This window comes from Solanum stenotomum, chromosome 11 (assembly GCF_019186545.1).
Source record: "Solanum stenotomum isolate F172 chromosome 11, ASM1918654v1, whole genome shotgun sequence".
In the NCBI taxonomy this organism is placed as follows: Eukaryota; Viridiplantae; Streptophyta; class Magnoliopsida; order Solanales; family Solanaceae; genus Solanum; species Solanum stenotomum.
The window spans coordinates 34,814,524-34,840,270 of NC_064292.1; the positions used below are offsets into that span (position 1 = coordinate 34,814,524).

At 35.1% G+C, this 25,747-nt stretch overlaps 1 protein-coding gene and 1 long non-coding RNA gene across 2 annotated transcripts; both read right to left on the bottom strand.

The window, feature by feature from the left end:
* Positions 1–437: 437 nt before the first annotated feature.
* LOC125844796 (GDSL esterase/lipase At1g33811) lies at positions 438–2,912 on the bottom strand. Its single transcript, XM_049524130.1, has 5 exons — positions 2,621–2,912; positions 2,367–2,491; positions 1,681–1,929; positions 978–1,233; positions 438–892 (listed from the first exon to the last, which is right to left on the bottom strand). Exons 1-5 carry the CDS (start codon positions 2,865–2,867, stop codon positions 669–671), a joined length of 1,101 nt encoding a protein of 366 aa, XP_049380087.1. The 5' UTR covers positions 2,868–2,912; the 3' UTR covers positions 438–668.
* A 2,293-nt stretch (positions 2,913–5,205) lies between these two features.
* LOC125844800 (uncharacterized) lies at positions 5,206–6,644 on the bottom strand. The gene is made up of 3 exons (XR_007444191.1): positions 6,530–6,644; positions 6,281–6,370; positions 5,206–5,421 (listed from the first exon to the last, which is right to left on the bottom strand). It is a non-coding gene; the product is annotated as an uncharacterized LOC125844800 (long non-coding RNA).
* Between the last annotated feature and the right edge of the window lie 19,103 nt (positions 6,645–25,747).

The window sequence follows — 25,747 nt, forward strand, 5'->3', positions numbered from 1 at the left end:
AAATGATAGGGGTAATTTTACCAAATCGCCCCTATTAAATATATGTCATCTAAACATTGAAAAATGAATTACCCCCCTGTCCCATTACTATAGTCAGAAACAATTTCACTTTAAAATTCCTTTTTTACCCTTAATGAAATTAATCTCAACCACACAAATATCTAAGGATCATTTTAGAGCACCAGTTTCAGAAGTCTTTCTTTTTCTTAAACACCATGTCAAGTCAAATGGTGCCACATAAAATGGGACGAAAGGAGTAGTATTTAATAGCAAGGGTAGAATAAATACAAAATGATAAATTATTCATTGGTTTTATAAACAAAAAATATATTGTTGGACATCTCAAAATAGTATAGTGGACGAGTAAAGATAAACGGAGGGAGAGAGTATTATATAATATTGTCAGCTATGTCAATGTAATCTGAAAATATGAGTACATGAGTGCAATATATATTATGGTAGGGTAGATAGTTTTCAAAGTAAAACTCGTAAATCCTAGGAACACTTGATTCATAAGAAACACGTTTTAAGAGGGTATGTTTGAGTACATGACCTTCATACATTGAAATTCAATATGAAAACAATTCTTAGAGAAAAACAAAGAAATAAACAAGAAGCAATGAAGCTAATAAGCATTACAAGGACGTACGTACAATTGTACGTACACCTTAGAGCCTAGCCAATTGTTGTATATTTATTGGATAATTAAATGTCTTTGACTTGGAGGTGTATGATTTCTTTGCCAACAGAATATTTGCTACTTCAGTGGGATGAAAAGCATCCCAAAATATATATTTGGAACGATCTTCACATGGCTGTTGAAGAGGAAGACATGTTATCTGTCCATTGTTCCTTCCCACTCCACAACAACCCTTATCGACCACTTCAAATCCTATATTCAACAGTTATATACAATTACTTTTCGTTTTTCATGTTTAAATAATTCAAAGATTGAAATAGAGAATATATTTACATACCATAAGTTTTTGCATTGAGAACAAGATCTTTACTGCTTTCAAATGAATCCAAGAACACGAACTTTGCTCCAGGCAAAACCTTATTGAAATGAATAACGAGCCTTTTAAGTCCTGAATTAAAGAGTTGAATAGCATCGTTGATCTCTTCATTACATCTGCTTCCATTGCCATCATATCTTGCTAGCTGATACGGTATGCATCCTATTTGCCCTATTGCTGTCACAATTACTTTCCGACCTCCTAACTTGTATAATTCCTGAACACATCCAAAGATAATTAATTAATTAATGACAATAGTTCAATTGCCGCTAAATATATAGTTTTAGCGGCAATTAACACTTTTTGTATATGTCCCTAAACACTAAAGGTCTTTAATGGCATTGGATCTAATGACGCTTAACTAATGTCGGTAAAGACTTTAGCACTCTTTATTAATGTGTCTATTTATTGCCGCTAAAAATTGTTTTTGCTGTAGTGATTACATGCCTTTTATGTCGCCTAAGTTTTTATTTATTCTCTTTTAAAAGAATTGCATGTTCTATATAGAAAATCGATTTAACTTACACTACTAGAATAATCAATGAAAAAATTGATATACGCATGATGGAAAACAAAATTGCTAGTGAAATACTGGGAAGCTTCCTAATACTTTCAGTAACTTAAAATGTGAAGTGCTTGTTCGCATTTAGTTGAACTCACTAACCGATAATTGCTGGCAATAATCTTGAAGAAGTGCAGAAGCATATTCTTGTGGAGTGTACTGTGAATGAGTTGAGTAATAATCAGTCATGAAGTAATTGTTGAGGTAGTCATTGCTTCCCAATCCTGAGTACAAAATACACTTGCTCAAATATGCATTTAGTGTGGAGTTATCTCCTCTGAATAATCTTCTCAGCTCCTCAACACTTCTTCCAAAGTTTCCTACTTGTTGGTTCATTGGCATATGATCACCCTGCATTTACACCATCGACTATTCATTGCCAGACAAAATTCAAAGGATTGACAACACAAGAAATTTTTACCTTGTCATTTAGCATGTTAATTAGTAACAAGTAGATAAAATGCATCATGTACGTGGTCTCCTTTGTGGAAATTCGCGTGAAATACACTCAAATTGATTTGTAATATTCCACGTAAGATGCATGTACATGTCTACTTGTTCAACTTTCTACAAGTGTAAGCATACTTTTGCACATCCAAAATTGGAGGACATAGATTCTAGTTAAAAACACATTTATGTATTATACCTTATTTTTGTTGTCCTTGTAAAAAAATATATTCTTTTACTTCATCATTTATAGGAGTTAAACTCGAACTTTATACGTAGTGTTAGAAAACAATATCAACCACATACATCAAATATTTTTTTAAAAATGTATATATATATACCAAGTTATTTCCCGTTTCATCTCTAATTCCTGCTGCTCCTGATGCATAATTTGCTCCTCTCAACAGCGCTCGACCACGGACTCTTGCATAGGGAGGAATATAATTGGGGAAGCCAAGAAGTTGAGCTACGTACATTTAAACATAACGTGCCAATGCACAATGATTTCAAAGAAATTAGAGTAATTAATGCAAATAAAAAAAACATTTAAAATAATCACAGTTTTAGTACTAGTATAAGGTTATAGCATAAGTACCTAAAATGTCAACAAAAGTACGACCATTAGTGAAACGACCAGTGGCGCCTTGTGGGAAGTCAAGACCATAAGGCATGTAATTGGCCCTAGCAAGAGTAAGTATCCCATTGTTATTCCCATTGTCAACAAGTGAGTCCCCAAAGATAAATAAACAAGGAACTTGAGGCTCTTGTTGTTGTGACCAAGCCTTAGTAGTTGTCAACAAGAAAAAAGATAAGAATGCCAACATTAATAAGAATTTTCCCATTACAACCTTTATAATGCAGTAAAAAATTAAGTAGAAAGATGGAACATATATATATTGTAAATAGTGGAATTTCCTATTTATAGTGTGGATGAGTATTTGATTTCCTTTGCATATTTTATGGAGTTCATGTGCCAAGGGAAGATGGGAATTTAATTTGAAGCTGTAAAAGTAATACTAGTGGATAACTTTATAAAGTTGTGAATGTGTGAATATTTATTATATACAGCGGTGACGGAAAGTGCATCTCGTGCTTACTCCCTTACAAAGCATTTCATTTTTGGGAAAAGCCAGTTATTTTACCTTATGGCATTGATTTGGTGGCCCCACCGGACGCTTCTTCAATGGTTCCACCAATCCTTGATCAGATTGCTAACTAATTCCATACCTCACTTTTTCGATTCATGTTTTTCTTCTTATTCTTATTCAATTCTTGTCATTTTGTGTTTTACTCCCTTCGTTTCTAGCTACACGTCATTCTTATTAAAAATAAATATTTCTTAATATTTGTAATTTCACAAAATTAATATATAAATAATATTATTTTTCATATTTTACCTTTAAGAGTTATTAGCCTTGAAAGTAAGGAATTTGACCAACATAGAAAAACTAAATTATTAATTTATGTTCATTGGTCAATTTAATTAATCAAAATAGATTATTTTTTGTTCATTTATTGAAAGTTTGACTTCAAGAGAACATTAAATAAGGGTACAATGGTAAACTTACCTAGTTTATTAAGAGACGTGAAATATAAAATAGTAACATATAAATAGAAACCGAGGGAGTATCATTTAGTCACAAGTATCAATTTATTGGTGAAAGAGATACTATTTATGATGTTCATTACTTCTATAATACCTTAGCTTGGAAGTGTAAAAGTGATTGGAAGTTGAAAAGTTGCAAAAAATTTGGTGGTGCAAATTTGTATGAGCATTTATACAGGTCGTGGTCTGTAGTATGACTCATGGTTGGCTGCTCATAGTTTGAAGCCTAAGGGTCCAAGCCTAAATTGAAGACTCTAGTGTACGAAGGGCTTTACGGACCGTAGATAGGAGTACAGCTCGTGGACCCTGGTTCGTGGTCCAACCTCAGGAGTTTGGGGTTTTCAGTAACTCGTTTCACAAAGGACCAGTATAGTTTGTGGTCCTTTGTACGACCGTACATGGTGTCGGTAGAAGTGATTCAACAGTTAATTCTCAGGATTAATTAGATCTTTTCCTACTTTTTTAATCCCTAAACTATGTCATTTTGGGGTTATCTAGAAGACTTTAAAGGGTTCCTAAGACTCAAACCCTCCCATTTTCTCAACTCAAAAGAATTCTCTCTCTCATGATTTCTTCCCCAAGTTCTTTCAAGGTGATTCTAGGGTTCTTCAAGTTCAAGCCTCCTTTTAATATTTCGATTGGGACTTCCATCAAAGTATGTGAGAAGTTCATCAATGAGTTTCTCTTCACCCATTGAGTCCTAAAGAAATCCCAAATTCTCTTCATGATTTTTACCCAAAATTTTAGGGTTTAATGATTTATGCATGGGTTCAATTGATTTAAAGTTTATTCATCACGATTGATCTTATTATGCATGGTTTAATCATATTTCAATATTTTCAATGATAATTTCATGAACTCATACCATGCAAGTATTTTATAATATGAACCAAGCTATACTACAAGGGAGAAGGGATTTTCCAACAAAATATTTTGTTGCAATATATTCAATGTTGTTGCCAAAAGTACTTTTAGTAACAAAAAAAATTTTGTTGCACGTTATTGCCTAAAATGTTGTTGGGAAATGTTTTGCAACAACAAAAAAATATTGTTGTAAAAAGTTAACTTGCGCAACAAAAAGAGTTATTACCATAAATTATATTTTGTTGGTAAAAAAAGTTATTACCATAAATTATATTTTGTTAGCAACAACCATTATTGTGGCTATAATTACATTTTTTTTATCAACAATTAGTCATCACATTTAAGCTATTTGTGAATAAATATTTCTGGTAAATCTTTAGTAACAACTTATTAAAAGTTGCTACATGTATAATTTACATTTAAAGTTAATAAAATCCATGAATTCATATATAAATTAATGCATACATGCATGCATGCGCGCGCGCACACACACACACACATATATGTATATATATATAATAGTTCAAACGTCAATACATAGAACTGATGCACTAGATATTTAGAATTTTAAAAATTAAAAATTCCTACATAGGACGTCAATACATATAAATTAATGCATACATGCATATATATATATATATATATATAGTATCAAACGTCAATACATAGAACTGATGCACTAGATATTTGGAATTTTAAAGTATCAAACGTCAATACATAGAACTGATGCACTAGATATTTGGAATTTTAAAAATTAAAAATTCCTACATAGGATGTCTTAATTTACGAAATGAATAAAAACATAATATAAGAAATATCATTAAGTAGTACTAATCAACTAGTAACTTAACAAGTAAATATTCCTCCGATAGCTTGTGCATGACATGAATCATATTGTAAGTAGTGTTGATTTAAGCACGTTCATCCTACAAAAGAAGATACATATAATTACATTTAAAAAAAAATCAATGAAAATAATATATTCAATGTAAATTTATAAATGAGGTATGAAAAGAATAAAATATATGCAATCTTATTTTTACCTTTGTGGGGGTTGGGAAGCTAATTCAAATAGACATTTCACTTAGAGGAGAAATAAGACTAAATATTGACCACATGAACTCATATAATATATGCACACCATATAATGGGGAAAAGTAAATCATAGTCCAATCAAATCATTTTTTCAATGACTACTCAAAATTGAAAGAGAACTTCAAATCTTCTCTTTTGACTACCAAATGAGCATCATGAGCTGATTTGTTAGAGAACAATACATCTTTTTTGTTTGATGTATTGTTTTCTAACAAATCAACATGGTTCTTTTTTGGTAGTCAAAAGAGAAGATTTGAAGCCTTGTCTTTATAGAAGTATAACTAATAATAACAATCATATACTTATGTCATTGAAAATAAATAGATATAAAACATAAGAGGCTGACTTTTCAATTTCACTTTTTATTCAAATCAACAATCCAATGATAAGACATAAAGAACATTAGCATATTGAAATTGGATTTTCTTACGGAATGAACAAGTCATTGTACAATTAATCTAAAGTCCATCATTAAAAAACATTAAGAATCTAACCACTTTTTCTTTTATTTTTATAAATTTTACATTGTAGTTACCATATCAAGATACCATGACAATTTAAAAATCAAATAAGTTATTTTTTTAAAGAATCTACTTAAAGATCATATGATTTGTCTTAGATGAATAAGCTCTAACTATCCTTCAGTAATAAAAGTCTCTTGTAATAAACTTAAAATTTAAACTTACTTACCCCGATGTCATTCATAAAACTTGTAGGATTTGCAACATCTAAATCACTTGAATCGGTAATAATGTTGAGAATTGCAGATGGAAGACCACTCTGTTAAGCATAACAAATATATGGAATAGAAAAATGATTGATCTAATAAAGAGAAACTATGTTATAACATCAAAGTAACTAGGACAAGTTTTTTAAGAATAGCATAATCAAAATACTCTTAGGATCAAAAGCAAGAAATTGAATCATTAACGCTTGTACCTTAGAAATTTGCATATGGGATACCAGTGCCTTTATGCCCTCTTTTACCATTTTTTGATCACGCATTAGACGAGTTTCCATAACTTCTCATTTTTCTAATAGTCAATTTTTCTTTTAGCATAAGTTCAAATAGTCTCAAAAGGTAGATGGATTATTTCTAATAGACTCTCGACTCAAGAAAAATAGTCCAAAGCAGTCTAGAAATGGAAGTACAAATAACATTTAAATAAGAGCTACTATTGTTTTATGATGTTGGTGTCAAGATCAACTTGCACACACATCGACTATTTCGTTTAATACATGTTACGCCCACCAATGTAGATACTAGATAACTCTACCCCCAAGGTTTAGTCAAAAGGAGTGTACACGTTTGAATCCGAGATCTCATTGTTCTTGACTCACTTCATTGACCACTAGGCAACGAAGGGTGTGTTTCAACATTTGAACTCGAGATCTCATCTCCAGATTCGAAAAGGGACTGTGGGGGGGAGGGAGGGGAGATACTCAGTTGACCTGTTTATGGAACACTGGAGTATCAGTTAGTAGAGCAATGAAGCTGATTGATGAGTGTTTTGGTCACATTTTTATTTCTCTCAATGAGTTTCCAAAAGCAACTGGAAAAAATTGACAGTAGATTACCACGAGAACAACAACCGATAGAGATGGTTAGACAGATGGGAAGAGCATCCGGCAGACATGGAAGCCAGATGGGAAAAGAAGCCAGAAGGGATGGCAGAGACACGAGGGCAAGGGGAAGCTAAACCGGTAGATATCCCGAAGATAACCCCTACTTCAAGATTATCCTGTCTCACATCCCTCTAAATTACACATCCCTAATGAATTAATAATCAAGCATGGCGCCAATCTGGAGATATTGTGTTGCTTGAAGTCCCAAATGGCGTGGTATGTAAAGTAAAACTGCTAAAGTTTAGTGGCATGGCATGATTAAATGAAGGTTGGAACGAATTCAAGGAGTACTATTCAATTGCTTGTGATCACTTATTAATCTTCAGATACAAAGGAAATTTCCAGTTCTCTGTGTTTATATTTGACTTAAGTGCTTCTGATATATTTAAGGCTAGTTTATCTTTTACGTTCAGAGTTGCACTATCTTTTAGTATTTACGTTATGTACCCTGGAAATGTAAATATCTTTTTTATACGATCAATGCATTCTAATATACAACACCAAGTTAGTGACCAAAAAATAACATGAGATCTCTTTGTGCTCATCCCACTTCATTGACCACTAGATCATATCTTGGGTGACAAAAAAAATGTTACTTCACATTATTTCAAAAATTAATTTAGTCACTTTTCTCTTCTACACTTTTTCAACATCCAATATAATTATCCATTCAAATCTTAGAAGTCAACCCACATTAATTAAAATGGTAAGGAGTGAAAGTGTGCATTATTATCTTAAACAATGAAAGGTGAAATCCACTCTGCCAAAACAAATTTACAGAGAGTAACTGATGCTTTAACACTTAACTAATAAAAAGAAATGCGTGAAAAGCAACAACTAAATGATCGCTTTCGTTGCTCATAAACATCATAAGAAGAACAATTTGAGGTAACAATTAAGTTAAAATAGATTTCTCATATAGAAAACAAAAATAGAGAAACATACCTTTGAACACCCTTAACAATATTACTAGCTTTGCCACCGACAACTACATCCACAAGTCACAGTAAGTTAGTCTAGATTGAACTTAAGCAGGACAATATTGCAGGATATTACATACACAATACACAAGATTAGATACAAATAATACACTATATCTCATTATGAGATGATTACTTATCGTATTAAGCACAAAGATTAAATTTCCTTCTTTGCTTTCATTTTTTAAATAATGCACAATGTTGTCATTGCAACTTTGTTCAATACATCTTTTTAACTAGTGTAGACAAGAATATATAACTGAAAAGAAATGAAAAAATACAGCAGCGTAATGCAATATAACTACTTAAAAATATAAGCCCAACATTACATGAATCTGCGGGTATTTAATATGCTTAAAATCTGTTATGGACAACTATGTAAAAAACATATCAAAAGAAGCTCAATATATATATATATATATATATACCCCTTTGAGTCCTAGCTAGTGTGCTAAGTTAAATGCCCAACTTATAAATTAAATACAAGAACTAAAACACCTTCATACGTTATGAAAATCAGCTAATCTCTCAAAAAGTTCTCTCAAGTTTTTGATACCAAAGTAACGAACCATTCAAGAAGCTTATCGTGTTCCACGTTGTTTCTATGATAAATACAATCTCAATAAGAATATTTTTTTTTTAAATAGCGAATTTTGAAGAATCAAAATAGCATAGTATACAAGATCCATACGAAAGAACCAAATCGAACCAGAAAAATCACAACAAATCGAAGTCAATTCACTTGATATATATTATCAAAAATCAAAATCGAAGTACCAACTGAAGTTCTTAAAAAATCGAAAGGAAGAATCAAATGCCCACTCAAAAATTTACTATCAATTTGGAGAAGAAATTTCATCCTTCCACACCCAACTAAACTGTGTCTCTAACTCGTCTTCATTAAACCCCTATAATAGAAGAGTTACAACCATTATCGGGGGTAAAGGAGTGACTGTAACTAAGGAGTTATATGATTCCAATGATTTCAATACACAATTAAGAACTCTATTCACAAAAGACGATAAAAAATTCTTTGAATAATTACAAAACGCATCAGATAAAGAAATAGTCATTGAAAAGTAAATATTGCTTACCATTTCTTCTCTATTCAATAGCAAAAGGACCCAACAGACGAAGAGGAAGATGGTGCAACAGAGGGAAAGCTCAATATAGCGTAGAGAAAAATAAAACCTAGAAAGAGATGGGTTAACTGGAAGAGTGGGCTAAAAAATCGGAAAAGAAATAAAAAAGAAATTTAGAGCATTTTTTGGGCGGAAAGTTGAAAAATAAGCATTTATCCTAACATTTTATGCAACAATTAACTTACGTTGTTGGCAAAACAAAATTTATAGCCAACAATTCTAATTTGTTGTTGCTAACTCTATTTGTATTTAAAATTTATTATATTGCCCATAAATATGGCAACAAATAATTAAACATTTTGTAACAAAAAAAAATTGTGATTAATATTTTTTATAATATAGCAACAATTAAATAGAATTGTTGCTATTTATTTAAATTTGCTAACATACTATTGATTGTTGCTAAAATGTTGTTGCAAATTTTTAAAATTTAATAGTTATCATTTGACTATATAATATTGCAACAACATCAAAATATTTGCTAACAATAAAGTAGTCGTAGTTAAAAGTTTAATGATATAGCAACCATTTTATTAAGTTGTTGCCATTTATCGATTTTAGCCAACAATTTTACTGTTGTTGCTAAAAAATTGTTGCCAATTATATACTTTCTTGTAGTATATGTTGATATGCATACATTATGAATTGAAGAGTTTATGAATCAATGATGCTTTTAGATAAAGTATCAAACATGTTTTATGCAATTAAATGCTTCTGATTGAGTGCTTCACATTATAAAAGATGATCATGATTTATATGCTTTAGATAAGTGTCTGAATGAATATTTTATGAAATCATGATTTAAAGGATCTATTCTTATGATTATGAAGTTTCTGAATGATTTGGTATTATGAGATTCTTACCATTCAAAAGCTTATGAATATGATATGATTATGCATGTTTTTTGTTTACCTAGCACCGTGTGGACCTTGGAGTGAAGCCCACAAGCTAATAGAGGCATGAGACCTTTAGTAGCAATCCCTTTATCCCAAAATTATGTACCACCGCAGGACAATGAGAGTCACTTGTTAGTTGATGCATGACTCATTAACCTTTTTAGGCCTAAACTAGTGGATCCATCTAAGCTGAATTATGATTATGGTTTTTACCTTGGCAAGTAAGACACTCTTTTTTTAGTGTGGGAGTAGGACACTGAACTCCATGTTATAGCTCACATGATTTATGTAGGTTAATGATAATTCCTACAAAGATTTTTGACTTCTTCAAAAACTTATGCTATGATTATGACTTAGAGAAGGATGCATGACCTTGTACTATCTTTTCAAAATCAGAACTTCATGTTATGTTTACTTGCATTATCATGTTTTTAGACTTATCATACTATCATGTTGTATTTATTGCATTTTTCCGATACACAGTACATTTCGAGTACTGACTGCATAATTTCTTGTGCCTATATTATTTTATAATATAGATTCTGGTGCATCTCATCAGGCTTGCGGTTAGTATGACTTCTATCATCCTTCACATGTATTGGTGAGTTCTCATGGTTCGAGGACATACCACTTATATTTTCATTATCTTAATTTTAGGATTTATTTTTGTCTCAGATGTTCAAGTGAGCTAAGGCTTATCAAAGGCTTGTTGTCAGTGATAGCACATTCCACTTGATGGTCTTTGTACTCTGATTTTGGTATCATATAGAGATTGTTATTTTAGACTTATATTTCGCTTTCATGTTTTTTTCCGTTATGTTGTTATCTTAGTGTCATGTTATGTCAAGTGGTTCGTTTAGGATCTCTCGGGATTCTATTCATCATGTCACGTCTAGGGGGCAGTCTTGAGTCGTGACAAACTTGATGTTCAAAGCATCAGGTTCAAGTGTCTTAGGATGGCTGACAAACCGCGTTTAGTAGAGTCTTGTTCATGAGTGTGAAGTGCGGCATGATTATGAATAGGAGACTACGAGTCATTTAAGAAACTTCACTTCTTTCATACTCTTAATTCATGAAATAAAGTTGAACTCTATGAAGTTTCTTCCTAACTCATGTTCAATGTGTTTCAGAATGATGCCTCCAAGAAGAGCTCCGGTGAGAAAGAACATGAATGTGGAACCTGAAGCTCCACAAGCTCTAGTTGATGCCTTGACCAAGCAAGTCACTCATGCCGAGTTTAGGACTATTTTTCAAGTGTTTGTCCAAGCCATGACTTCTGAAGCTAACCATAAGGTTGTAGCTTTCATGAACCCAAATGTGGGTACAATAGAGACTAGAGTCCAAGACTTGCCTCGGATGAATCCTCTGAAATTTCATGGTTCAAAGGTGGATGAAGATGCACAAGAGTTTATGGAAGGGATTCAAAATATTATTCACCATTTTTTCTTTAATACTTTTTAAAATTATTTTACACTAATTAATTAAAATCCATTTTCTTAAATCAAAATTTAAAATGTGGACCCATTTTATCCCCCCCCCCCCTCTGCCGACTTCTTCCTTTTTCATTCTTCTTCACCATTTCTGGTCCTAATTCACTGCTCATGATTTTTCCTCTTCACATTCAATTTTAAAAGAACTTTAGATATGAACAATTACAATACCACGTTATCTTCTTCGAATCCCTCCCTTCGAATATGGCTTGTGGGAGAATTTTTGAATTATAAATATTAAAAAAATCAAAATTGATCATTCAAAATTTGAGAAAATTTATATTTGTGAAATTGACATCAACAATAAGATGTTGGTGTTGGGTTTTGTGGATTACTATAGAGCTGGTGAAATTGAAGTAGTGGACAAAGTTGAAGATGAGCATGGAGGAAGATGTGATGCTTTAATGGAGAAGAAGCTACATTGGGAAAGACAACAAAATAAAGAGAAAAATTAAAAGTTTTTGTGGGCTAATTAGAAAATTCACATATTTTGAAAAAACGTTCATATATCAAGAAAACAATATTTAAAATATTAATTATTTATTGTCCTATAAAAGATGTCATGTGTATGATTTTATAAATTTAGTTTATTCTAAAAACTTCTTCACGCGCTTTGAGAAGAGTGAATGCACTCACTCCACCACGTCACCCCTTAGGGTGGTATTTAATTCACTTGAAATTTGTTAAGAGGGATATTTAAAAGCTTGTATAGTTAAAGTGTTAAAGTAAGTTTTGTTGTCAAGTTCATGTGGGATTTGATCTATTTTCTCTAATTAGATACATTTGTATATTTTGTCAAACACATGTATACTTGATCAGATATATTGATAAAAACTAGATATTTAAGTTATATACATGTAGATTGAGAAATCATTTTCCAAAAAAGAAAAATTGGAGCATCAAAAATCTTTTCTCATAGATGCATATAATTTTAATTCAATGATATGTTAACTTTATGAGTGAACACTTAATCAAATACATGTGTATATTCTTTTAGATACATGTACACCTAATCAAATACATTGATAAAAGCTAGAAATATATAATCTTAACTCAAAAACTCTTGATTGAAGAAGCTTTAGCTATCAAAGTGATTAAAAAAAAACCTTAAATCTAGATAATTATCTAGAATTAGAAGTAACTATTAATTGAAAAGCTATTTTTAAGAAAATCATAGACATGACTGAAATAATAGTTGAATTAGTTACAAACCTCAAGAATTTGACTTTTAGTGCTCCATTCTATTTTAGAATGGGTTAACCAAAGAAGATCGTGTGAGGGAGAATGAGGAGAGAGAATTGGATGATGAAAATAGGAGTCGAGAGGGGAGAATGATGAGAGAGAGAGTGATATGATTTGAAGTGAATAAATTAGGGAAATCTATTTTAGACTATTTTTAAGGAGTGAGATAACACCCCGAAATTTTTTTGAGCTTAGAATCGATCCATTCTTCGTTGTGAGTAAGAATTTACCGAGGAATTTAAATTTTCGTAAGTGTTAATAAGGTCACTAGAGAAAATTCATTCAAGTCATTCCTAAGTTCCTTTAAGTTTTGCGGCAACTTCAAACGACCATAACTTTCAGTACAAGTTGAGTTAGGTGGCTCATAAGATATCAAATGAAAGGTCATTGAATCTTCTTTCCAGCACCACTGAATTTGCAAAACTTTGAGCTCATATGAGGGAGATATGCCCGTTTGAAGTCTGTCTGTCCAGTTAAGGAAAGTTACCCAAATGTGAGGGGTATTTTGGTCTTTTTCATACCCCATCAGATTTAAAATGCTTTTAGTAAGGTTTTAGGGGTCTAAACTGATTTGGTTCAGTTTTACAATCCTAATTTACGCTTAGGGTTTTAAAAGAGAGNTGAGCTCATATGAGGGAGATATGCCCGTTTGAAGTCTGTCTGTCCAGTTAAGGAAAGTTACCCAAATGTGAGGGGTATTTTGGTCTTTTTCATACCCCATCAGATTTAAAATGCTTTTAGTAAGGTTTTAGGGGTCTAAAATGATTTGGTTCAGTTTTACAATCCTAATTTACGCTTAGGGTTTCAAAAGAGAGTTCAAGAAGAGAAAAAGGGAGAAAAGAGGGAAGGTTCAAGGCGTTCATCGAAATTTCTTACGGATAGAGGGTTGTTTCACCAAGGGTTTGATCCCTAAGAGGTATGTGAGTTCTCATAGTATTGGGTTCATTCATCCACATGCCAATCATGCTATTTTAATGCAAATTCCGTTCTTGAGGTTGAAGGATTTGAGTTCTTGATGAATTTTCTTGAAATTCCATTCGTAATCTTGATTCTTGGGGTTTTGATGAAATCTTGAGATGAAAGTTAGTGATTTGAGGGTTGTTTTGAGTAGATTAGTGTGTACTTATGTTGGGTATTAAAATCTAAGTGAGTGGAGAAGAAATCATTCGAATCTAGGCGAACTAGGGTTAGAAAACGAGCAAAGAAATTCATTGGGGAAATCTGGGCAGGAGGTGGCGCGTTGCCCCACCATTGCGCCAGAAGAAGTGCTCTGTAGTTCAAAGGCTGGCGCCCAACGCCACTCAGTGCACTAGGGTCGCCTGCCCCCACCCTTTCTCTGTCGTTTGACTCGTCTGAGTTCCTTTAAAGGGTACCTTTACTCCCTTCTGATTCTAACTACTCTAAACTACTCCTAAACATCGAGAAATCATTAATAACCTGAACCATAACCTTGAGTTCATAATTCAAATTCAAGGTAGAGTTAAGAGTCAAGTCTTGAGAATTCTTTTGAGTCTTTTGAGAAAGTCCCTTTGAGTCTTTTAGAAGAGTCTTCTACAATTACTTGTAAATTGTTTCAAGACTCAAGTAACTAAGTATGAGAATGTATTCATGAGTCTACATTATCATTGAGATATTTGAGTCGATTTGTTCATGTCCATAAATTTTGCATGAACTCCATAATTTGAGTATCTTTGAGAGGAGTAGTATCTTCAAGTTCTATGTCTTGATTATTGAGTTCTTAATCCTTTTGAGATTATATTATTAATCATGGGACTACTACATGTTACCCATGAAGGTCCTTGAGTTGAGTTGTTCATGCCCATAACTTCCGCATGAACCCTCTGAGCTAAGCATTTTTTAGATGAGTAGTATCATTGTTTCCTTGAGTTCTGGAGTTGTTGAGTTTCGAGTATTGATATCTATGTATGGTTATTGAAAGCCTTGAATTGAGTCGTTCACGTCCATAATTCGGTATAAACTCTATTTTGAGAATTCTTTTACAATTATTTATAATTTGTTTAAAGGCTTAGGTCAATGAGTATGAGGATGAGTAGAGTTGAGTTCATATTTTTAAATGATGTATGGGAACTAAGTATTCCCAAGAGTAAATGTTTTTACATATAAGATGAAAGAAAACACCGATTTCCAAAGGAGTTCATGAGAAGTTTTAATTACTATTTCTTTTAAGAGAAATATTTTGAGTAATAATCTCAAAGTTGTGAAAGAGGAAATGCTTTTTTTAAAACATATGAGCTAAGTTATATTTTAGGAGTAGTATTGAGCACCGATATGGGGGAGAGTTCTAACAACTCACAGCCCCATAAACCATGTAGTCAATGTGGGTAGAAAGGGTCATACTTATTAGATGATTTCTTATTGCTTTTAAGCATAGACTAGTGGATCCACTTAGTGAGTAGGTTCTATACCCTCGAAAAGTATAGGACAGTTCTGGCAGCGTGGGCTAAACGATGTATCATCACATAAATCATGGTGATGGTTGTGCGGATAGAGAATCCCCCACAAAGTTATTTTGTATTTTTATACAAACTGAGTTATTATCGTATTTTTCAATACATTGAGTTTTTATCTACTATTTTAAAAGCTTTTCATTATAATGCATCTTTACTACTGCTTTATATTGGACATAGTTGATTATCTTATTGTTGAGTTGAACAATGTTTCATTGAGTTGAGTTGAACTATGTTTCACTGAGTTGAGTATCTTATTGTTGAGTTGAGCCCTATTTTCTCTGAGTTGAGTTGAACTATGTTTCACTGAGTTGAGTATCTTATATTTGAGTTGAGCCCTATGTTTCACTGAGTTGAGTATCTTATTGTTGAGTTGAGCCCTATGTTTCACTGAGTTAAGTATCTTATTGTTGGGTCGAGCCCTATTTTCTCTGAGTTGAGCTATGTTTCTTTGAGTTGGAGTTGAGAAGAGGTAAGTATGTTTCTTTACCATCATTTCAAGCTTATGCTTATGGTTTAGACTTCCCCTTACATGCTCATACATTCAATGTACTGATATCATTTGTCCTGCATCATTTCATGATGAAGATATAGGTAGCTAGGATCATCAACAAGCGCTTCGTTGATACTAATTGCAGTTCTAGTTAGCTTTGGTGAGCTTTCTCATATTTCGGAGGACTTCACCTTTATCTTACAATTAATACTTTTGAGATGTCATGGGTCTTTTTTCGATATCCTTCTGTAATAGTAGAGGTTTCATAGATAGACAAAGTTGAGTAGGTTTCGGTATGTATCTTCTTTGAGTCGTTTTTACAAACTTTGAGTTCATTTAGTGAGAATTGTTCAGATTATTTTAAAGTTGAGTATTTGAGTTTATTGAATTTAATCCAATTTTAAGCTTTTGTATGCTTGAGTTAGTCTTCCGCTTGTAGTCAGTCAGGATGAGGGTTCGCTTGGGGACCAGCAATGGTTCTCTAGTGCCAACCACGTCCAGGGTGTAGACTCGGGTCGTGATAAATTTGGTATCAGAGCACAATGTTCAAGTGTCCTAGGGTGTCTATGAAGTCATGTCAACAGGATTTTATTTATGGTTGTGAGGGCCCCACTTCTATAAATGAGGGACTATAGACATTTAAGAAAAGTTTCCCATCTTTCATACTCTTAATTGTGCAATAGAGCTATGTCATACAGATTTATTCATACTTGTGCGTTTCTTAGATTCATTAGACTACCCCTCATACTAAAGTTGGTTGAAAAGTAAAGCCGAAGATCCTTATGGGCGAGTTATTCTTAGCAAGAGTCTTGAGGAAGTCATGAGACTCCATAGGGGTTTGAGAGAAGCCCATGAGTGAGTTAAGTGTTGAGTTTCAGATGAGTGCCCTCATATTCATGTGAATCGTGCATTTGAGCTAAAAACGAGTTGTACTGTCTTCTCTGAGCCCTGTTTCAGCCGAGATCCTTATGAGAAAGTGTGTTTTAGAGCTTGGGTAATATTTTCACCCTAAAAGATAGTATGAATTGCGAGATCATGAGTAATAGTAGTGAAAGTGCCCAGAGTTAGAGGAAAGTATGCAGAGGTTTAGTAATCTAAGAAAGGGAGATGGTGTTTTGATAAGATATGTTACTATAGTCATGCACCTAGTAAGTTATTAATGAAGAATTTTCCCTTATGGGTAGACTAAGAAGTGATGAGTTGTGAAGATTCCATCATAGAAGGCAGAGTAAGAGTTGCTAGTCAAGAGGAGATAAAATATATATTTTTAAGCAGAATAAAGTTGATTCTGATGTGCCATCGTGTTAGAGGAGGCTAAATATATGTGTTGAATAGAAGCACAGAATATTCATGAAGTGATAGATCTAAGCTAGGCTTATGATTTATTTGAGAGGTAAGGATTGACTACCTATCATTAAGTTTTAGTGGGAGAGTGATTATTAACTTTGTATATAGTAGTTGTAAGTTAGTCTAATAGGGGAGCAATCATATTTATATTCGGGTTTAGTAATAAACATTAAGCTTGAATTTGAGATGAGGGTCATGATTAAAAGAATGGCAACATGAGGGTGACGTTGTTAGTCTTGAGATTTGATCTGGTAGACTTGACATAGAGTAGGTGAGGAATTAAAATGTTTGTTGTAATGAATATAAGTAATACCAGTGAGAGATCCTGATATTTAGATTAGGGAAGTGAAATGTGGCTAAGTCACAAGGGTAACAAGGGCATTTAAAAGTGTGCAAAGATGGTATGTTACCAGATGAGGTACCAATTAAGTTAATAATTTTCCATGTGTGCCTAGATAGTATATTTAAGCTTCCAATGTGGAATAGGCTGATGTAAGCATTATTTTTTTCTTTCCTAAAAGTGTTAGATGAAGCAGCCTTAGGAACCAATGAGAAGAGGTCAAGAGAAATGATGAGTCCGAGATTTGGACTCATTTAGGTCTTTGTTTGTATAGATTTAGTGTCCTCAACTGCTTAGTTTGTGCCAATAACGGATGATTAATCCTTTATTTTCAGGTGTATGGATTGAGGAACAAAGCAAGGACACTAACAAGCAAAAAGGAACAAAACAGGCTGAAGAAATGAAGATAGGCGAGCCTGAGGATCGCTAAGAGCACTCGGCCTATCACCGAGTGGCTCATCAGACCGCCCAAAGTTCTAGTGTGTCAAACTCTGAAGGGAAGAACCAAGTTGGCGATGAAAAGGAGAAGTCGGCGGATCGTTGAGTAATTCTGCAATGTAGTGATAGATCGCCCTAAACCCTAAGTTACAAACCTTGAGGATTCTGAATACCAAGGCAGAAGGGCGATGAAAGAGACCAAAGGGCGGCTCGCCGAGTGGTTCGGTGAGCCCAACTTACTTTGCCAAATGAGCTTTCGTAGCTTATTTTCGGCGACTATAAATACATTTTTGAACATTTAGTTTAGTATATTGGATCATATATTTTTATCTATATTTGAATCAAACAACCGGGAGACAGTTTTCTCTAGTTTTTCCTTAGCTTTGAGGGATTGAAGAACTTCACTTTTGAGAATTTGGACGTGGGTCTTTGAGAACCTTCAAATTGGAGTATTGTAAGGACTAAATCACTATTACCCAGTTGATAGATAATCAATTTGGTGATGGTTTTTACCTTTTTATTATGTCTAGCTAAAACCCCAATTCTTGAGGTGTGATTATGGGTTGATTTAGCTTATGAGTATTGCTAATTGTTAGTTTAAATGCTATTTAGCAGAGAGTTCAATCATTAATTTTGGTTTAACTTAAGAGTTGCAAATGTAGTTATGTGTTTGTGTTCTTGGCTTGCTCGAGATAGAGGTTTTAGAACTAAGGTTTTAATTGATGGTTTGTGGGTATTGGGTTGACCTGGGTTCAGCTCGAGAGAGTGGATCCTAAACCCAATCCCACACATTCAGCTCTAGAGAGTGAATAGATTGAGGTGTGGGCTGCTCTTATTCATGCTTGTTGATGTTCGAGAGAAATCACTTGATTCGGGGTAAATTGTTCGAGTATAGCCTAGCCTACTCACTAATATCTAGCTATTTTCTAATAGTTGCAATTACCTATATGTCTATAATAGCCTATAATCGATCACATCCAAATAATCTATCTCTTTATTGTTGATTCTTATTGTTTGGTACTGTTATTTGTAGTTGATAATCAAAACCAAAACCCCCATTTGACATTCGTGTTACCTATTGATTTGAATGATGTTTTTATTCAGTAATTTTTATTCCTATGACCGAGTTGACCACATTCATACTTCCTAATTGAATCTGAAACACGTACCACTCCTTATGGGATTCAATCCCAACTCATTTAGTTGAGTTTTATATTGATTTACAATTGTTAAACACCTAGAATTGGATGAGGTGTGCTTGAAACGTAAAATCAAAATGGCGCCGCTGCCGGGGAGTGGTGTTGTTTGAAATTCTTTTGGTGAAGTTGAATTGTGTTCTTTTTAGTTATAGTTGAATCTACTTATTTTTAGTTTTGGTTTTTGTGTTACTTGTTGAACAAAGGAAATGAGCATATATGGTAGAAACGGTAACCAAGTGGACCACCCTCCTTCAAAGATGATGATTCTTAGGGATAACATCCTAAATATCAAGCATTTGGAGGGTGAGACAATCCATGAGTTGTGGCTGAGATGTAAGACACTATTGCTGCATTGCCCAACTCATGGAATCCCAGATAAGATGTTATTGGACTGTTTCTATAGAGGTCTTGTTCCTGAGAACAGAGGAATGGCTGACCAACTTTCTCCGGGTGGTCTAATACAACAACCCTATGCAATAGTAGCCCAACTCCTCGATATCATGACTAAGATCAACAAGGAGAAAGAGAAGGACCATAATTTGACCAAAATGTTGACTTAGCTGGACCTCTTGGCCAAAAAGACCATGGAGTTTGAAGTACTATACAAAAATAAAGATAGGTTCATTCCTCCTCATGAGTGTAGAAATCCCAAGAATTACGAGGGTGGACAGATAGAAGATACACTCTCACTCATTCTTCACAAAGTCGAAGAATACGACAGAGTGTCGAAAGAGATAAAAGAGAATGTCTCAATGCTAAATCAGATGGCTGCTTCTCATTCCATATCTATTCAGCTACTGGAGACCCAAATGGGTCATATGTTGTCTCGTCTTTACTCGAGACGACAAGGAGGGTTGCCTTGTGATACTATGGCAAAACCCCAAGAATGAAGTTTGAGTGGGTACTTGCGTCGTGCCACGACGTTAACTAAGGCACTTCTTGGGAGGCAACTTAAGTTTTTATTGCTTTATGTTTGTTTTTGAAATAACGGGTATTGATTGTGCAGGTGGAAAAGTGGAATGTGTTTGAAAAAGTGCAGGTTGGCGAGCCAAAAGTTCAGTCGGTGACTCGCCAAAGAGGTTGGCGAGCCCGACTTTGTCCGCCGTTTAGACCCCTAAATTAACTGGAGACCTTGTAAAACTCGGTGAGGTAAGTACCCACTCGGCATGTCGCGGAGTGGTTTGGCGAGGTCGACTAACATCGTCGAAGGGCTGCGAACTGAACGGTTTTAAAAGGCCAAAGGTTTAAACTTTAAAACTCTTTCATATTCCCTCTTTTTACTTCATACAATCACACCCGCACTTTATATTCTCTTGATTTTTGCATTTTTATCACTTTTTGCTAGTTGATATCCTGCTCGGAGTTGGAATTCATTGCTGCCTAGCTTTACAAATTCGTATTTCAGCTAAAAGGTTGGTTTTCTGAACCCCAAACACTTAAATAGCAGTTAAATTCAAATGCAATTGTGTAAATATTGTTAATGTGTGCTGGGCCTCTCTAAAATCGTAAATTGTGTGCTAGTTGTGCCTTTCGTGTTCTCGTAATTGTGCTAAATTGCCTAAATGGTTGATTTCTAAAATTTTGTTCTTTAAATTTGATCATAAATTGTTGGGTTGCGGTATTTTGTTGGTGGGTCTAGTCGGGTGAAGTCTGCGTAACCCAAATTGTGCTAAATGACGTGCTTTGCCCAATGCTGGAGCATTTGATGACATTCTTGAGGGCAATTTTCAAGACAGTCCTTTCGGAGAGCCCGATCTGGCTCGCCAAAGTGACTCGACGATTCGCCGATTGGTTCGGTTAGTCTTTCTACAACTTGTTTCTGAAATTTTTCTTGAGTTGTTTCTAACTATTTCTGATGTGTTTTGCAGATATGGCTAGACCAAAAGTGGTAGGACGAGACATGTTGCCCCGTAACAGGGCAAATGGAATCACTATAAATGAGGATGCAGCTGCATCCAAGGCAAAGGCCACAAAACTTCCTACCGTAGGTGGGAAGGGCAAAGGAAAAGGAAAGGCACCGGCTCCTGAGTCACCGAAGGTCAGCTCTGACAGTGAGGGAGTGTATGCGCCACTCACCTCACTAATTCTGAGAGTGAGGGTGAGCACCATGATCCTCAGGCTGTCATCTTTGAGCCTGAGGACGATCAGTTGTTATTGGCCCGAAGATCTAAAATGTGGTCCAACAAGATGCATGATCCATCTAGGATTCGGGTACTCTAGGCCACTACTCCTCCTCCCGTTCCAGATCAGGTTGTGGTCCCAGCACCACCTACACATGGGCCTTCTCCTCGGTCTATGAATAGACTAAAGGCTGAGGGACTGAGCACTATCATAAAGGAGAAGAGACTGTCTACATATGGAGTGATAGATAGATATACTGAGATCTGGCGCACCTTGAGGTCCCACAAGTTCTAGATTTTCACTAGACTCCATGGCCCTTACATTCCTAATTGGGTCTGGGAGTTTACACTGCCTACGGATCTCTAGTGCTACAAGGAAAGATGAAGGCTGCCACATTCAAGCTGATAGATTATGTGGTTGTCAGGGGTAAGAAAGTGAAGTGTTATAGTGATGATATTAATGCAGTTCTAGAGTGTACAGAGAATATTTCAGATGACTAACAATACATGATCAAGAAAAAAATCATTGTAGACTATTAAAAAGTGGTTAGCCCCTCTATTAAAAAGACCTCAATGTAGCAGCGATGTACTGATTTGGCTTCATCAACAGTTCTATCATGCCTTCCCATAATTAATCTATACTCCACCACACGAAGGCACCATGTCTTGGCTCCATCATTGCAGGGAAGCACATAAATTTAGGCATGATTATTGCACAAGATATGGACATGAGGGTCAAGCAACGCCAAACCTCTCTCCCTTTTTTTGTGTTGATCACCAAATTGTGCAGAGGAGCCCGAGTGCCTCGCGATGAGAAGAAGGATGTGTAAGTGATTCCCACCTCCTCTACCAATATCTGGCGCATTGAGGTCGAGTACTTGAAGGATGAGGCTGAGAAGAAAAAGGCAGCCTAAGTGGATTCTTCCCTGGCTGTGGACATTGATACTTTACCTGCAGAGGCAGTATTGCCTACTCTAGCCCCTGGGCCTTCAGGTATATCTAGTGATGCTCCTTCCATGACTACGAGTTCTTCTTCTGCTGCCCTACCTCCTAGTTCTGCTGATAGTGCTACTTCCTCTAAACCTCCACTCACCCAGGATGCGATACTGTGGATGGGGCATCTAGCCCATTATGTTGATAGGCGTACCTCCAAGCTTGAGGCTACAGTCCTTGGGATGATTGAGAGGGCCCTCATTGTTGTTGTGGCACCTCTTAGTGTGTCTATTGATGACATTGCGGCAAAGTTAGCAGTGTGTGAGCGAGGCTAGGGGGCCACTGATGAGGTGACAACCCTAAAGGTTGTAATTGCTAAATTGAAGAAGGACGTTGACCAACTAAAGTCCACATATATGTCGATGATTTTTGGGACTGTGGAGAACCCCGATATGCCAGCTGACTCTGAGGTGCCTCCGACTACCATCGGAGATGAGGTTCAAGCTGATGAGGTGGCTGTTGCTGAGTCTGAGGCTGAGACTGATGAGGAGCAACTCGATGTTGATGAAAAGGCTAAATATGAGGGTCTTACAGAGGTTAAAGAGGCCATGGTGCATTCAGCCATGCATATTTCATTAGTAGATACGTCCATGCTAGGCACTAGTGGATCCAGTGTTGCTGTTACACCGGGCACTGATACCCAGGATCAGAGTGTTACACCTGACACTGATGCCCCAACAGATGGAGCGACTATTTAGATAAGATTCTTCTTTACCTCCCTCTCTGTCTTTTTTTTATTCACTGTTGATTATTTTAACTGCATTTGAGGGCAACTACTTTTTATTTGTGGTGGGTGAGGTATTTCCATACCTACCTCTTGTGACTATATTTTGTATAAATTGGGTTTTTGTGTTTGAAATGTGTGTTGATATTGTCTTGTGGATGTTTGAGCTTATGGCTCCTTGTTATGAATGAAAATGGTTTTTGACACCTGTCCACAAATTTTTGCCACCTCTTATTGTGTGTGAATGTGGTTGTTTTTGTGTAATTTGAGTATCGGTTAGGATCAATATCGATGACTTGAATAGTGCTCTTAATCGAATAAAAATTAATGTGCGACTACGATGAGGCCAAATGAAGTTGCATAGAGAATATGTGGACATTTTGCATCTCGTTGTAACTAGCCGGTTATCGAATGGAGTCTCTTGTGATGAACATTGAACACTAGCGAAAGTGTGGAGTCTCATTTGATATTGGTGTCAATGCCTTGTGTGATGAGCTTACTTTGAACCTTGTGTGATGACACCTAGAATTTGCCCTGTTGGTCCGGTTGACTAAGTGATGCAAGCTCTTGAAATGATCTTAGGCAACAATTTTGAAAAGTGAAACAATTTGACAATATACCTCTTTTGTGGCCAACCTAGTGAGATGTGTGAACTTTGCTTGAACCCTTCTTTGAACCTTATCCTTTTCTTGGAAGAAACTTGAGAAATTGAGACCCCTCTTTATCCATTCACCCATAATCCTCATGAAGTGTGGTATGTGTGAATAGCCAACTTAGGCCAAAAGCCTAAGTTGGGGGTGTGGTGAAAATAGAAGGTAAATCAAGAAGTGTGAAGAAGTCTCCTTGATCCATGATCTTGAGAAATTTGGAACCCCTCCATAATTAAAAAAAACCAAGAGAAAGAAAAGAAGAAAGCAAAAGAAAAAGAATGAAAAAGTTATGAAATAAAGCGGTGAAAGTTACAAAAGAAATAGGGTGCCCGGTATTCCATTGGAAGTTGAACAGTGGGGTAAATTCTGAGCATGATTAAAATGTAAGAAAAGGAAGAAAGTGATTTTCAGACCACATTTCATGAGGGTAGCAACCATTGAGCCTAAATGACCATACCTTTACACTCAACCCCATTACAAGCCTTGGAAAGACCTTTTTGATATTGAGTGAGCTGAAACGAATGTTGATTGGAAAATAATGACAAACCTATGGGTGAATTCATGCATGTTTTCATCTTTATGAGTGTGAGAATCGTATGTGATTCCGGAGCTATAAATTGTTGAAGACTTGTGTATGAATATGGAATCATCTTTGTTGTGAGGGAATTTGAGTACCTTTGTTGAGCTTGAACTTGCATTTGAAGCAAGTATTGTGAACTTGAGCATCTTTGATAATTGTGAGTCACAACTTGAATCTTGGAGTGCACAATTGATCCTTGCAAGAGTAAGTTGAGTCTTGTGGTGTTCATTCATGATTTAGTCTTTTGTAGCACTATTTGAGACATCCTTTTTGAACTGCTGAACTTGAGTTTTACTTAAGGACAAGCAAAAGTTTACAGTTGGGGGTGTTAATGAGTCTGAGATTTGGACTCATTTAGAGCTTTGTTTATATAGATTTAGTGTCCTCAAATTCTTAGTTTGTGCCAATAACGGATGATTAATCCTTTATTTTCAAGAATATGGATTTAGGAACAAAGCAAGGACACTAACAAGCAAAAAGGAACAAAACAGGTTGAAGAAATGAAGATGGGCGAGCCTGAGGATCGCCAAGAGCACTTGGCGTGTCGCTGAGTGGCTCATCAGACCGCCCAAATTTCAACTGTACCAAGCCCTGATGGGAAGAACCAAGTTGGCGATGAAAATGAGCAATCGGTGGATCACCGAGTAGTTCTGCGATGCACTGGTAGATCGCCCAAAGTTACAAACCTTGAAGATGCTGAATGCCAAGGCAGAAAGGTGATGGAAGAGACGAAAGGGCGGCTCGCAGAGTGGTTTGGCGAGCCCGACTTACTTCGCTGAATAAGCTTTCGTAGATTATTTTCGGCAACTATAAATACATTTTTGAACATTTAGTTTAGTATCTTGGATCATATATTTTTATCTATCTTTGAATAAAACAACCGGGAGACAGTTTTCTCTAGTTTTTCCTTAGCTTTAAGGGATTGAATAAATTCACTTTTGAGAATTTGGAAGTGGGTCTTTGAGAACCTTCAAATTGGAGCATTGTAAGGATGAAATCACTATTACCTAGTTGATGGATAATCAATTTGGTAATAATTTTTACCTTTTTATAATATCTAGCTAAAACCCCAATTCTTGGGGGTGTGATTATGTGATTATGGGCTGAATTTAGCTTATGGGTATTGCTAATTGTTGGTTTAAATGCTATTTAGCAGTGAGTTCAATCATTAATTGTTGTTTAATTTAAGAATTGTAGTTGCAAATGCAGTTCTATGTTTGTATTCTTGGCTTGCTCGAGAGAGAAGTTTTAGAACTAAGGTTTTTGATTGATGGTTTGTGGGTATTGGGTTGACCTAGGTTCAACTTAAGAGCGTGGATCCTAAACCCAATCCCACACATTCAGCTTAAGAGAGTGATTGATTAAGGTGTGGGTTGCTTTTATTTTGCATGCTTGTTGATGATCGAGAGAAATCACTTGATTTGGGGTA